This window comes from Hermetia illucens, chromosome 2, assembly GCF_905115235.1.
Source record: "Hermetia illucens chromosome 2, iHerIll2.2.curated.20191125, whole genome shotgun sequence".
Taxonomy (NCBI): Eukaryota; Metazoa; Arthropoda; class Insecta; order Diptera; family Stratiomyidae; genus Hermetia; species Hermetia illucens.
In genome coordinates this window covers 144,854,787-144,870,755 of record NC_051850.1, presented here as the reverse complement: position 1 = coordinate 144,870,755, position 15,969 = coordinate 144,854,787, and the positions used below count along the sequence as shown (strand labels likewise).

At 37.1% G+C, this 15,969-nt stretch overlaps 1 protein-coding gene across 3 annotated transcripts in view; it reads right to left on the bottom strand.

Annotated features, from left to right (window-relative positions):
• LOC119648090 (zinc transporter 1) overlaps positions 1-15,969 on the bottom strand; it is a 53,325-nt gene that overhangs the window by 7,437 nt on the left and 29,919 nt on the right. Inside the window, exons 2-9 of one of the 3 annotated variants that reach the window (XM_038049584.1) lie at positions 12,166-12,267; positions 5,718-5,904; positions 2,041-2,165; positions 1,878-1,975; positions 1,711-1,814; positions 1,240-1,359; positions 1,036-1,182; positions 837-949 (exon numbers count right to left, since the gene is read on the bottom strand). In XM_038049584.1, coding sequence (XP_037905512.1) covers positions 837-949; positions 1,036-1,182; positions 1,240-1,359; positions 1,711-1,814; positions 1,878-1,975; positions 2,041-2,165; positions 5,718-5,894 — 884 coding nt within the window. In that variant the 5' untranslated portion in view covers positions 5,895-5,904; positions 12,166-12,267. Of the gene's footprint in view, positions 1-836; positions 950-1,035; positions 1,183-1,239; positions 1,360-1,710; positions 1,815-1,877; positions 1,976-2,040; positions 2,166-5,717; positions 5,905-6,251; positions 6,391-12,165; positions 12,268-15,969 lie in introns of those variants that run through there. The other 2 variants (XM_038049582.1, XM_038049583.1) reach the window with 2 other exon arrangements.

The following is a 15,969-nucleotide window of genomic DNA, read 5'->3' as shown; positions in this document are numbered from 1 at the left end:
AAAAGTAAAAAGTAAATTCCCAATACAAATTCCCAATTGCCAGCGCAGAAAGTAAAATTGATGAAAATAAGGAAAGAATTAGAAATTAGGAATATCCTATATTTATTTTTATTTTTAAGGAAACAGCGAGCCCTAGGTTGGCATCAACTTGATGAAGGACGACAACGATTGTAGAAAACTGCCCACCACAATTTCTAATGCTCCTTGCATGCCTTCTTTTCTAAGTAAAGTATATTGAGAGTTTCGTCTAAGGTAGAGGCAACTCATCCAACGACGCCTCACTTCCGCCCTGGCAGCAGCATGACTGAAAGTGGTAGCCAGATGTTGATTTCTACCTTTTATTCATTTTGAAGGAAAAGCAACTCGAGTTTGTAGGAAAGACGGAATGTCTTGCAAATGCGCGGGTTAGGTACGAGGTGGCTAAGCGGCGCGTGTATCGATGAAAGCTAAATGTTTTCTTGTGTATATTTTCCATAGCATACACGACACGTGCGCAATATTTTTCTTTCATCAAAAAAATTCAAGCAATGCGCTGGGGATTAATATTTAGAACGACTGACTCAACTTAGCTCTCTGGCCCTGTCGTCCATGAGGAGAAATAGTAATTTATCGGTCGGGAACTGTCATGAGCAAAGCTTATATACCACGAAATATACAAAGAAAGATCTGCAATTGGTATTCTTCAACTTTATCTGGCCATAGTTCAGGGAAATTTAGAGTTAATTGAAACTATGACTATTGTATAATCTTTAAATATCCAAAATTTGATTCTGTTTGAGTTATTCCGTAATTCTTATGATATAGATATATTTTTATATTAAACTATATCCACATACCTAATGTGTGCAGACGCAATTATCCTATCACCAGCCAGTTGCCAAACATGAAATTCATGAACAGCTAAAACGCCATCAACTTTCTCCAGTAATCTCCGTTGAATAGCGTCAACCTTCATAAAACAAATTGATATGTTCATTTCCACAGCAGCTCAATTTGATATTTAATCCTTCTATCTCGTTTATTTGATTTACATACCTGTATATGTGTTGGAACTGTTTGAAGTAGGATAAGTGCCGATTCTCTCAACAGAGGCCAGACTGAATGTAATATTAAAGCCACAAGGACTATCGACAAAGCAGGATCCATATAAAAACGATATTTCCATTCAGTTTTCCAGACAATCTAGAGTGGAAGCAGCTATTAATAATTTTATCTTATACTCGAACAAAAACAAATTACCAATGCACTTATTATGACAATCACACTTCCCAGGGCATCACTTAAAACATGTAGGAACGCTCCTCGCATATTCATTTGCGAGGAGTCATGACTGTGTCCATGTGCCTTTTTCAATGGGGGCTAAGAATTGAAAAGATTAAAGTGAAAACATTTAAATTTTATGTTAGATTGAACGACGGCCAGAAAAATAAAATAGTGGCGTAGTGTCCTTCGTTAGCAAAATATCTATTCGCTGAGCCAAGCAAAGATGAAGCAAATTAGTTGTTCGCATCGTTATTTGCGGAAAAATGAACATTTTACTAGCGGAGGAAACGGCACACCGTTTTATTTTTCTAATTATCTTGATGAGTAGGAACGCTGGAATATACATTTTGTTATCAGACAATTCCTAATTGGTATCACTCAATTACGAGGTACTAATTGTCAATTTCAGGCTATTCAACTTAAATATTCATCAATGCTTTTCCTTACTTCATCATTTCGGAACATAAACGAATTATTTTCGTTATCGTCTGTATTTGGTAACTGTGATAGCTTTCTCATTCCGTGTGAATGACCGTAATGACCGCCGTGCTCTATATGGGGAATATACACAATTACATTTTTTTTCATTAATCGTTGAATAAAAATTGATTTACCATAAAGTAGCAATAACCCAATAACATTGACTAGAAGACCGATCGAACCGACGATGAGCAGCAGTTTTGGTTCGTGTATGCTTTCTTCTTCAATAAACCTATGGGGTTTATGCAGAAGAATGAAATTGTTATATTATATATTAAATGTTCGTTAAAAGGTTACCTTTTACAAGCTTCTATCGTAATACTAAAGCATAAAGCTACTAGAAACACAGCATTAACAAGTGCCCCAAGCACTTCGGCTCTCGCCCAGCCAAATGTATTCTTTGACCATTTCTTTGGTGACATCTGGAATGAAAATTCGATATATAGTTTAAATATTATTCATACATAATTCCTCAAATCAAGGGAAAAAAAAATCGGTATAAAAAGCATCTAAAGAGGGGATTAACAATATCACCTAACCAAATGGAACTGGTATACAAGGCAAAGTACAGTCATTATTAAAAAATCGAAAATATTAAAGTTATACTCCATTGATATACTTAAGTGAATTTGCTCCATATCAAGACCAGGTTTTCTCCCATTTAATGCTTAATGTTCCCAAATTTTCAATAATTAAGCCCATCATCTTTACATGCCATTTGAAAGCTAACATAATGAAGAAATTTTTAACAACTGCAATGTGTATTGAAAATTAAGGAAAAAAATCGATTTTGAAATTTCTTAAACAGTTATGTCTTCGAAGTGATGATGACCTTTGTAATTGAAAAATATCCATTTATAAGAGATTTTATGTAGTTTTGGAAAATGATGAAATCTTGGATTAAATGATTGACGTAGTGTAAAATTGTGATTTTTTTGGGAAGGTCCAGCTTTTTGACACTAGTAACGAAAAACGATATACCTCTGTAACCGTAAAAGATAGAGGGCCCATTCCATGGACAGATATCCCTCAAACAAGTGGCACTACCCACCATTAAAATTTGTACCATCATAAATGGGACACCCTGTATAGTATGACTGAGCAATAATGTCATCAAAAGCGGTAGTTTCAGGATAATTTAAAGAAAAGAATTGAAAGCCGAAAGTTCAAAGTCAAGTTCTCAGAACTACATGCTCTCATTTTCCTCAGACTCCTATCCAAATGGATAAGATAATGAAAGAATCTTATCGCATTCCTTTTATCTGCATTCATAGATAAAATATTGAATACGTTGTTTGCACGGCTGGGTAGCGATGTCTCTGTTGACGGAGGCATTCAACTGAAGGTCATTCAGCACTGAACCGGCCTTTGCTAATTTGTTTAAAACTACTCAAGGCCAATATCACACATCTGCCGATAAATTGTCGAAAAAAGTGATTCTATCGATTAGTAGGTCCCTTAATCTTATACAATAGAATCCCGACAACTCGTATGATTAAGGGACTGGCGATTTGGTTCGAAATATCGAAATTACCAATTATTGGGAGAAAAAACTAAAGAAAACGAATTGACCGAAAATACGAATGATCAATGTAGGAATTATCGGGATTCACTGTATCTGAGTTGAAATGATGACTAGCTTTCACAAAAGATTGAAATGAAAATCCGCCATTTTTTGTTTGTTTTTTTTCCTATTCAATCCTTTATTTTCAATGAGACTGCTTGAGTACCTTATCATCAGCTCCCCTCGAACATGGGGGAACCTATAGTAGTGTATTACTATACTAAGGGTGTCCACAACACATGAAGATGGAAACAACGGATTGTAACTCTGCAAGTGGTAAAGAACCACAGACTGCGAATCCACCCGCGACTTTGAGCAATCAAGTAGTGGCCGAGGCACGAATTTTCCTCTCCAGATTAATGTTTTCCCACGGAGAAAACTGTGGAAGAGATACTCTCCACTTCAGTGGAAGCCTGCTCCCAGTTTCTACGGCGCGGTCAACTAGAAAGGAGAGTACAGCAATAATGAGAGAATCCTTCCCATTTCTGAACCTTCTCTTAAGCCACTACGAGGAAAAACGGAAGTGAAGCTGGTGATGTGAACTCAACTGGCCTAATACCGGTAAGTGGAAACGGATCCATGCAGCCCGGACACCGTGAACCTAGGAAGAAACCTAACCGACGGCAGCGGGCGGTACTATGAAAGTAGGCGAAGTAGCTTCTTGGGAATGAGAACATGGGCGTTGCTGCACTACCAAATGTGGCAATATTCAGAGAAATCGGACGCAAGAAAGCGGTGACAGGTGGTAACCCCGATGAGATTCACACTAGACGCAGCACTCTCTTCAATTAGCGTTGTATTTCATATTAGCCTACACGTATGCCTACAAACATAAAGATTGGCCAATTTACTATATACTGGCAGCAAAGCTGGCTAAGTTGCAGGATTACCCTTATATATTTCTGGAAAAAGAGCCATGGGTACGTTTTAATAAAATTTGTGGCATTGGATCAATATAGAGGGCAAGGATCTTCTTCGAAATGAGATCCACGAGACCGAGAGCCTGCGTCCTGATATCAATTGTTAGGGGCAGCCATACCAAGCCAATTCTGTATGCAGAATTAAGTGGCCTTGAATTCTTAAAAGGTTCTGATGCGAACGGCCAGCATACTTGTTGGAACAGTAGTAATTGCACTCCTAGAGAGGAGTTATTGGATTTAATCACTTCAGCTGGTCTGATGATCGTGAACGTAAGTGCGTCTTACTTTCATGTGGCCAGGAAAAAGTGAGGTAATTGAACAAAAAATCTGTATTTCCAGGTTGTTACGAATTGATTAGAGATTGGCGGCTGCTAGACGAAGTTCCACTATCAGATGCGTCGCCTGCAATACACAGGCGCAATCCTAGGAAAACGAATTCGACTTCTAGTTAAGGTGAAACCAAAGGCCTGACTCTAAGCTGGCCTCACTACAAACAATATATATCTGAGTGCCGTGAACGCGACATACGGCGCAGCTTTAAATGCATTAGTCAATTTGTAGCTCTAGGAATAATTTATACAGAGCACTGCAATGAGAACAGTTCATAGGTAGACTAATTTGTTTAGATTTATGGGGAAATAATGGAAGTAAGGGGCACAGAACATTGGAAGAAGTTATTTCAGTTTTCGCTATGGCTTCTGATACTCGAATCTTTACCTATTCGTTTGGTAGAAAGTATGAAATATATAGAAAACTGGAACAACCCAGAAGAATTTATGGCGGAATATACTGAGGTCTTCTATACTGATGGCTTAAATACTGAACAGCGTTCTGGAGTACAGGTGTACTTCTCGAATAAAAACGAGAAGTGAAATTTTCCCGTGCGACTATATGCAATGGAATTTCAGGCTGAAGTTCATGCGATCCTAAGGGCAGCACCGTGGGCGATCGACGAGCAGTCTGCAGCGTTAGTCAAGCTGTGGGCGTTGGGCAAACCATTGATCACTTAGAATTTCGTTCAGAATGTAGAAACCGATTAAACTACTCGTATATCTAAATTCAACTATTCTAGGTATCTGGGAAATGAAATCTCAGATGACTTAGCCCAGACCGGAGCCAGCAATTGGAATGTCAGTAGCATTGGCTAATTCTGCTTTCAAAAACTGAGAATGAGCTTTTCATAATGACAGGTAGCATTGTCAACCAGCGACAACAAAACTGAGAGGCTGATGCTCAATCTACCCAACTATTACGCCGATTAAACCTTCAAGTGAAATCCTCATCATAGTACTTGTGAACAATTCAAAAGCACAAATTACCACGTCATGGATACCACTCTAAGTCTTATATTTCATTATAATGGATTTGAATAATCAAACTTAATAAAACGAAACTTAATAAAACCGCAGAGTCAACCAAACTTTATCGCCAACAAAGTAAATTTAAAAATCAGAAATTTGTTTAAAAAAAAATATGACATTTAAACTTACCTTAATAGATAAAAATGATATAATTAATGCAGCTATATCCCCTAACATGTGAAAACTATCAGCTACTAATGCCATTGAATTTGTAACATATCCAACAACTATCTCCACAAAGAAGAAGAAAATGGTTAACCACATCATCGATAGCAGTCGGCATTTTTTCCCTGTATATTTCCCCATTTTCTCGAATCTGAAAATAGAATATAAAAACCATAAGTTTACTTGATACCACCATTGAAATACATTTACTAAGGTCATAAGGATATAATTCGTTGTAGTATCGAATCAATTGGCTAAGCTTTCTTCTTACATAGATTCCTATCGTAATAAACAATCAATTCTGGATATTTACGTTGCTTTGTGTAATCAATATTATCAACTACCATATGTATTCAATAAATACTAATGTTGACTTTCCAACAGAGTAGAAATGACAATGAATATGAATTCAAACAATACGAAGTACTAGATGACCCACTAACCGACTTTGGAAGAAATGTGCTCGTTAAGATCGTTACAATGTCAATAGCCACTTACATCATATTCGAATTTTAATTGTAGCCAATCAATTATCTTCGGAACTGCACTTTATTCCTTTACAAATTAGCACAATGATGACGAGAAAATTCGTAAAAAAGTCGAAGGGGAGATTATTAACTTTTATTTATAGTTCCATATAAAATAAAAATCATTGACACTTTAGAGATGACATCCTTTTCACAAATAAATTCAATTACAATAAATTTTCGAAACTTTCGAGAAAAAAAGCGAGAACCAAAAATACAGTTTACGGAAATAATTTCTGTGACTCCGCCTAACAAACACAATTGTTGAAATAACCTAACAACTTCCATTTCTATGTTTCCATAACATCAATAGAAATATGACTGCGAACCCCTTTCAAATTAAGACTTGATAAGGGACAAATTGTTTCAAGTTTATATGTTGCCGATATCAATGAGTTGCTCATTTTTAAAAGAAGCGTAAAAATTGTATCTACTAAGCTGAGTTTTAAAATCTATGCAGAAAAAGATTAACAGTGGGTCATGTTAGGGAGCGTGTAGTAATCAGACAGTCGATAATTTATCCAATAAAAAAGGAAAATACTTTACTGTCAACAAAAGAAAGACTTCGAGACCGAGAAATAACACCCTGAACACATATGTAGTCTAATTATAAGAATTTCATTGTGTCCGAGGAAAACCGAAAAATTCATTCATACTTTCAAACAAATTTCGCTCATTCATATTCCCAATGCAATGAATAAATTCTATCTTTCAATTTATTGAAAACATCCTCCTCCGCTACGTTTGGAGTAGCTATTAATAAAATTTGATGGATATATTTTATGTGAGTTAACTAGCCTCTTAATTGCCTTTGTGCAGAGATGCGCTTCGTTCAAGGACACTTAGATATTGAAGCTGCACTTTTTTGGGGGAGAGGGTCCGTTTCTTTTGGCTAGATATTATGAGGACTGTGTGGGTGTATGTGAAAGCGCTTACCCCTTTTTATGAAGTAATTAATCTTCAAATTTCCATGTGCATGGTTTAATACGTATGGCAGGTTTACATTAGCGTATACACACTTTCAACGAGAACTGAGTTTACCTTTACAGCTCTTCTAGATATGAAGTTTCGAGTTGCAGATAAGCACATCTTTTGTTTGTCTTTTCAATGAAGTAAGACACGAGATAAAAAATTAACTCTTTTTGAGTCAGCGCTTGATCTGCAACGTGGTGGTGGAATCTGAATTTTGTGAAATTGCAACCCAAAATAATTTGACCCTCTAAGCCCCAAGGTAATCAATAATTACCTATTCGATAAGCGCTACAAAATCGGACTAGCTAAATACCACAATATTTATAATTTTCAGTATAATCCTGAAGAGGCCTATCTCATTGATTGCACCTACTAAATTCCATTTGCACCGACCTAAGTGACAATACAAGGCTTACAGAAAGTATAGTATATATAACTTTGTTATCGGACGAGATTCACGAATTTGGTAAGAACAAGGTATGCTATGTGTAAGGCACATACATATATATCGGCGAAGTATGAGGATGATGATATGGAGTAAAAATCAGAGATTGCTACGAGGTCGAATAGTCTTTACGAGCATAGCTTTTTTTGCTAAAATTCATTCGTTTTATCAGAATCTTTATCGGATCTTTATTAGCGAATTTAACCCCTTGAAAAAATTGCAAAAGGTAAAAGAAATACGGTAAGAAGAACAATCATGATTTTGATGACCCTTCTTCGGTATATTTTTCAAAAAGTAATTTCAGATAATAACAAGTCGGGAAACCGGAAGCTAGACGCTTCAGGTATGAAAGGTTTTGTGTATTTCTTTTATAAAAAGATTTGGGTGTCGATTTGTCCCATTAGCATGTAGCACGTAAAATATGCATATATTATGTGAAAATAGCCACTTTCAAGTGGTATTGACATTCATAGTCTTGAATTTGCAGAGGAGCGACAGTTTTGACCTACACTAATGATAAAAAAAAGTGGCCACCCAAACTTTTTCCGAAAATCCAAACTTGAACCCTAGTTTCTCCCCAATTGATAACAATTTCAAATATCTGTTTTACAAATACTATGGTAGAAAGTGTAAAGGCTATTTATAAATAAAAAACAATTTTTTTATTATTAATAAGAGGTATGTCCTCCTTTATTTTTAATAACATTATCAATTCTGTTTGGCATAGAATTAATTAGTACTTCTAAATACTCCTCGGAGATTCTATTCCAGGCACCCAAAACAGCTTCCCATAGCTCGTTTAAGTTGTTAATTGTCTTGTCGTGAATCTCACGATCAATATGGTCCCATATATTTTCGATGGGATTTAAATCAGGGCTTTGAGCAGGCCAATCAAGAGTCCTTATATGTTTTTGGGCCAACCAATCGGATATGAGCCTTGTCTTATGGCATGGTGCATTATCTTGTTGGATAGTTAATAGGCGAGGTGTTCTGAACCTCGCTAGACTTGGTACCAGTGATGTTTCTAAAATATTTTTATATTCAGCTGAGTTGATTTTTGTATTCACTGGTACCCGGTGCAGTACACCTACTGTTTTTGAGGAAAAACAGCCCCATACCATTATTCCAGGGTTGCCTTTCTGCGTTTCCTGGATGCAATCCTCACTGTATTCCTCGCCTGACCTACGAAGACAGCGTTGCGGCCTGTCCGATCGAAGGCAAAATCTTGATTCGTCCGACCAAATGATTTTAGTCCAGTCGGTGTTTCGATGGTCTTTGGCCCAAACCAATCTTGCAGCTTTGTGCCTCGGTTTAAGAGCCGGAACTTTTCGACAGCGCCGACTGCGAATGCCAACATCTTTCAAACGGCGTGAAATCGTGTGGCGACTTACTAAGTTTCCGCTGGCTGCCACAAAATCTTTAGATATTTGTGCGATCGACGATTTCCGATTCCTCAGCGCGTGTTGTTCCAACGCTCTCGTGTCTCTGCTATTCATTTTTCGTGGTCTTCCGGAGCCTTTCTTACGTGCTACACTGCCGCTTGCTTGTTTACGTCGCAAAACTTGCTGCACGCCGCTTCTCGAAACTTCGACATCCGATTTTTTAAAAATTCTCACGATTTCGCGTTGTGATTTGCCAGACTCGCTTAGTCCTACGATGCGTCCTTTTTCTTCCTCCGTTAATTGCCTGTAGAAAAAATGCATACACTTTTCTTGAGTTTCTTTTCAAACAAAATGATTTTTTGAAAATAATTCAAATATATGAATTTTTAATCTTCAAACTGATTTCTCCGCTTGCTTCCAGGACTCTACCAGGATTATCCTTGTGAAAAGTCCTTGAGGCAAGCCTAATTTTTGATGAGTTTTTTCTTACTATCCTTTTCTACTAAGTTAATGATAATAATTACTTACCGCTGTTTTGGAGACATTTTAATTCGACAAATTATTAAAAATGTATTTCAAGCACTATTTCCACCTTTGAATGATTTTTCACTATTTCTAAATTTTGTATCCTTGCACTTCGTCTGTTTGTTAGGAACTGATGTCCTTTGATGTTCTGATGTCCCTTTTTATACCTGCTTCATTGCAAAATTACGAAAAACCCCGAAATATTACATGCGGCGGTAATATTTGACACTCTTTCGACACCAGGTAGGTGGCCACTTTTTTTTTGATCATTAGTGTAGTATAACTTTGTTAGTAATAGTGTGATTTTCACCAAATTTGGCAGGATCATGCTCTATACTGTAGCCTACATTGCTGCAAAATTCTGTGATTGTAGGGTGAACCTAAGGGGGTTTTCCTGTCAATTACTGAAAATTATAGTAATGTACTATTATGAACTTTATTTCAACAGCTATCGGTATGGAGGGTATTTCGGAGCCTAGGCACCATATACTGGCAGCTCCCTGATTTTTTTCAAATTTTTCGGTTTGGTAGTTCCTGAGAATGGGTTCGTTGAAAAAATGACCACTTTCAACCCCCCGCACTCCCCACCTTTTCAACAAAAGTCAAGGCTTTGAAAAGTACTAACCGAGACCTTTAATTTGATACCCCACATGACTATATTTAATGAAAAAAAAATTTACACCCCCCTTTTGCATGTATGGGGACCCCCCCTTTTATTCATCGTAAAAGGATGTAACTCACTATATGCGTAGCGTTCACAGTTCCCACCTTTCTACCAAATTTGGTGTCAATCGCTATAACCGTCTCCGAGAAAAATGCGTGTGATGGACAGACAGACAGACAGACAGTAAACCGATTTTAATAAGGTTTTGTGTTTACACAAAACCTTAAAAAGACATTTCTTGTGTGAAAGTATGTGTGTATGTCGTTCTGTACAAATTTCCCTCCAATTATCGCACATAAGGAGGGTCTTCTTTTTCTTCTCATTCTTTTTCTATCATTCACTCAGAAATATCTGATTCCCAAGATTTACGGATCTGTGGAAGTAGCAGCTTTGCAGAGACTGCAGGATAATAATAATAATAATCGTTAGCGCAACAATCCAATTGGATCAGGGCCTTGAAATGTATTAAAGCACTTCATTCATGATTAGAATACCCTGCAGGAGGCAATGTGGTCAGCATTGCGCTCGCCCCAGATAGATAATCTGATTTGACTCAGGTAATCAATCACAACTGAGTCGACTGGTATCCGACGTCAAACACGATACAAAAATATATACTATTAACTTTATTTGTACACATGACTATATTTGGAGGAAAAAAAATAATACACCTCTCTTTTACATGTTGCACATAGAACGGCGTAACTCACTGCATGCGTGGGCGTTCACACTTCCCACCTTCTGACCAAATTTGGGGTCAATCGGTATAACCGTTGCTAAGAAAGGTGCGTGTGACAAATAGACTGGCAGATGGACATATAGGCAGACATACAGTAAACCGATTTTAATAAGGTTTTGTTTTACATAACGTCTAGTTAACTATCATGGTGTTAGTAGCACGCTAATTGGACAGTATATGATAGGAAAAGAGTCATCTTCTCATATAACTTTTTTAGCCCGGATGGCATGCGGGTAAGACGGAAAGATGGCGAATGATACAGTGCTGGTAGGCCACTCTGCGCTATTAAATATTCGCCATATGTGATTATAATCACATATGGGATGCATCAAACCGACGGAAGTTGGGTCGATAACTTTCTTGAGGTATTCCGTGAATGCCATAAAATACCCTGATATCATTAATGCAGATTTGTCTGAGTCTACAACAGAGGAGGTTCTGCGAGACTAGGAAGATAACATATTTCAGGACGATTCTGTCCATTGCCATCGAGCCAGGGTTAGAAAAACTTCTCACAAAGCTTTCAAATTTAGTTCCTTTAATTTAAAAGAATGTTTCAATTCCTATCCTCTCGGCTCAAAATTACAAAGTCTCTTCATTGGCCCGAGATTAGCCCAGATCTCAATCAAATTGAGAATTTTTTGCACGTTATAGGCACAAAAGTCTAGAAAAAGAGCCTGTAACTTTAAAAAATCTGTATGAAACTATTTTGAAAGTGTGGTATAATGGAGCAAGACAAGAAAAAATCATGAAATTATATGAGTCAATGCTTAAACGTATAAAAGTCATTTTTCGACGTTTCTACGGTTTTTTTGTCGTAACAAAAAATTGTAATGCTCACGATATGAGTTCAGAGTAGACTTACATTTTCTACTGAGCGACTGATCTACTTAACCTTCTAACAATTAAGGAACTTTTGGGGGAAGGATTACTTCGGTAGGAAAGTTCAGAGCGTTCTAGTAAAATTCTATAACTAAAAACAAAAAACCCAAAACTGTTTGCTCCTTTACTAAATAATTTGCCAAGAATAAACAATTTAGTAAAGGAGGGAACGATTTTGGGTTTTTTAATTTTAGTTCAAGCAATTAGAGTATTTAAGGCGGTTCTGGACTTTGTTGAATGTAATTATCGCCGCCAAAGTGGAATTCCGCACACTACCTTGTATTTTTCGTACTCTTCCCCCGATCGCAGTCATCAATAGAACTATCAGCTTCTTGTGTCCATCAATCATCTATCCGTCCCCATGTTTCCGCACTCAGCCTAGTTTAGTAAAGTTCTGTTGGTTAGGTTATTTTTAATTACTCATTTTTAAACTTGTTTCTTAGTTCAAATAATTATTCATCCGACCAAAGTATCTTAGTACATAAATGTTAATCAAAACGATAAATGTTGTAGAAACGACAATAAGAACAATATGTTGAACAAACCGACAAATATTACATTTTGAAAAAAAAAAACCTTTTTAAAATCTTAACTAACTATTCCCACTTCGAGAATGTCCACTCCTCCTTTATTTGTACACTGACATGGAAAAACAATTTTCGCTGTCAAAAATTTTTTTTCCATGTCATGGCTACCGGGCCTGAGATGGCGAAGGCTTATAAGCTCTGCCAATTCAAGGAGAATTTGGCCCGCTTACAACATAGCCCGATCACGAGAGCTCCTGTGCCAGACTCGTGCAAATGCATTCAAGATTACGGCGATCTACACGGGGCACTGGCCCAAAGGGGACCATGCCGCTAGGCTCGGCATGCTTTACAACTCGCATTGCCGAAGCTGCTGAGAAGGAAGGGAAACCCTCATGCACTTTCTCTGCGATTGCCCAGTTCTGGCTGGAATCAGGCTGCGGACACTGGGTAAACCATTCTTTGGGGACCTCAGAGAGATTTCTAGCTGCAGGGTCGGAGAGCTGCTTTCCTTCGTGAATGCTACGGGCTGGCTATGAAGATCCGAGCCGGCTGTACTCTGCTTCCCTGCTCCCATAACAATAGTCACGGTCTTAGGAGTTTGTGGCATCAAAACGGAGCACCAAAGCGCTAATTGGGCTCCTCGGAGCGGCCACTGATACCTACCATACCCATGGCTACCGCGATTCGCATTTGCGTGCGCAACTTGCTCACTCCGCACCAGTTCTTTGTACTATGATAATATCTAAAAGCACCCCATATACTGCACGACATATCACAATTATGCGCAATACACAAACATTAGAGTGCAATTAATTCCGAGTGAGTTTAAGGGTCCGAATAAGCTTGATTGCATTCTATCTATAAAATTAACATCGAATGCAGTCAGCTCATCTAACAAAAACCAGGAATTTTTCAATTGGCTAGATTAAATAGCAATAAAGCATGCAAAATTGCAAAGCACGTGTTTAACATATTCTATTCATGAACATATTGAATTACAACTTCTCATTGCTAGCAACGTTGTTATAATCGCATCAGCGACTTCTGTTTGAAAATTATATCTGTCGCATTCCAATGAAAATACATTTACGCACAGTGGATCAATTGAAGGCTGCGATTAGATATAAAACGTTACAAAAACTATCCGAATAGATCAGGGATACATATGTACTTACGAACCTTATGAACATTCGATAAGTACTTTATCGCTTTTCATCAGATATGCAGATACTATACTAATTGGAGAAGTTCGCTTACATCGTTAGTCGATACACGTATTTGTACCTACGAAATCGTAACCATATCGTCAAGTTGTTTTGTAATCGAATAGCGCGTTTGTCATTGGTTTTCTTATTCGTATGTCGTCACTTCATTTGGCTCAAGTAATAATTTCTAGGTTCAATTTATCAGGCATGAAATATCAAAATCAAAGTGGACAAATTATTGCAATATATCACAACACATAGTGTTGATCAAATTGTAAATTTAATGCCAGAAACAATTATCAGACAGAGATTCAAATCAAACAGACACCATTTTCTAAATGGCTAAGAAAATTTTAAAAATTCGACCACAATTACAACAATATACCCATATCATAAGTATTGTATTTTATTATTCATTATTCAGAATTAAATATAATTTAGATGAAAGCGGATTACGTATTATGTAGACTGTGGTTGTAAGATAGAAGTAATTCGATCTTTGATTGTACTGTATGAGAAACGGCCAGACCAAACCATTTCTTCTTGATTGCCAAATTTATTATCATGGCAATGCCAGATTAAATAAAGTGAATTCTACTCGTCAAAAGGTAGGTAACAGTTATCCAGATTAATAAGCAATATGCGTAAGGTAATGTGGGGCCCAGATAAGTAGAAGAAGTTGGCAATACTGTGGGCACAAGTTATTTAATCACTAGCCTATTATTTGGCTGTTACTTACCTACAAGCATTTGAAATGAAAGTGAAAGTATGATAAAATTAGAAATCGTGGTTCAATTCTTTCTTAGGAGAGAATACTATGCAATGAAAATTTGAGGAGGCTACTTGCGTATTAAATGGAAAACAAACATATGTAATTCATCAACGGTGTAACGACCAATGCCCGGTCTAGACCTGTATTAATAAGGAACTACAAGCATCCCAGTTTTGCGCCGGGGTTCATCAATTCGATATTCCTATCCTTACCTAGCCTGCATAACCACGAAATTTATGAGCAATATCACGACGATCTCAATAGGTTGTGGTCGATGAGTCACTTACTCCGTCAGGATGATCCAGCCCGGCAAATCTATACAGGCAATATCTTTGGTAGAGAAAGAAAATGTGGCACCCGTAAGATTTGATTGACCCCTCTAATGCTTCGCCCATGTTTGTGGATAGGAAGGGTGCATTTACCGTTTGGCTGGTTCATGACTTGGTGAAAAAGTAAATAGACGTTATCAGCAGAGTGAAGAAAAATTGCAAGACCCACTCCCGATGGATTCAAATAGACCCAGACTCCAGTCACGAAGAACGTTACCAAATAATGCAAAGGAATACTATCGATGATAGAATGTAACGCTTTTGGGTTATATATCTGAATAGATTCCTCTGAGATTCGATCGCGGGGCAGCACGGGATTGTTAGTGAGTGATGTTATTAAGAGCGTTCTTAAAATGAATGAAGAACATACTTAGAGGGTATCTGAACTGTGTACCCAGCTGAATTGAACTAAACCATTACTGAAAACGCAAAGTCTGATTTTTGCCAATATGGCATTTGGTATGATTTCCAAGTCATTACAGGCTTACTTTAGCTAGTATTTGTTGGTACAGCAGGGATATCCCGCCTTCCTTCACAATTTTAGTGATCATCTTCTTTTTCCTCTCCCAATCATAAGCGAGAGATTAAACTCGTTTTATATCGTCTAAACTTTTGTAAATTTTCAATTACCTCAGATGTAGTATATTCAAAGTAAAACTCGTACAATGTACAGTAGTTTATTTGAACTTTTGAATCAACATGTTTTCACAAGGACACCCTAAATTTACTATACAATTCTATGGATTTATACGATATTTATAGCTGAGATCTTGCACTGGTAGAATCAGTCATCTGGAAGAGAGTGCTCAATTATCTTTTCAACAAAATTTTTTAAAGTTGATTACGGATCCTTATAAACAACCGTAATAGATAGGAATTTATTAGTTTATTTTCATTATTACTGCTGCTACCAAATACTTGAAGGAAAGGGTTTCTATTTATTTTCTAAAATCGCAACTTTTTCTCGCAAAAGCTATTTTCTTTGAAAGACAAACAAACAAGAGATCCCGATATCTTTCAGGTCGAGTGGTTCTGAATAAAACAAACTCATTTTGGAAAAAGGAAGAGAGCTTCAACATTATCTATAATAGTTTCCCACCCTCTACCTTTCTAAATCAATGCAGGAAGGATTTTTTGACAAAAGTACTTAAATTCCATTAAGTAATCGGATCTGCGTTTTCTCTGTGGCCAAGCAAGGGAACAGAGAACATCTTGTAGATGGTATTCAGCAACATGATACCTATATA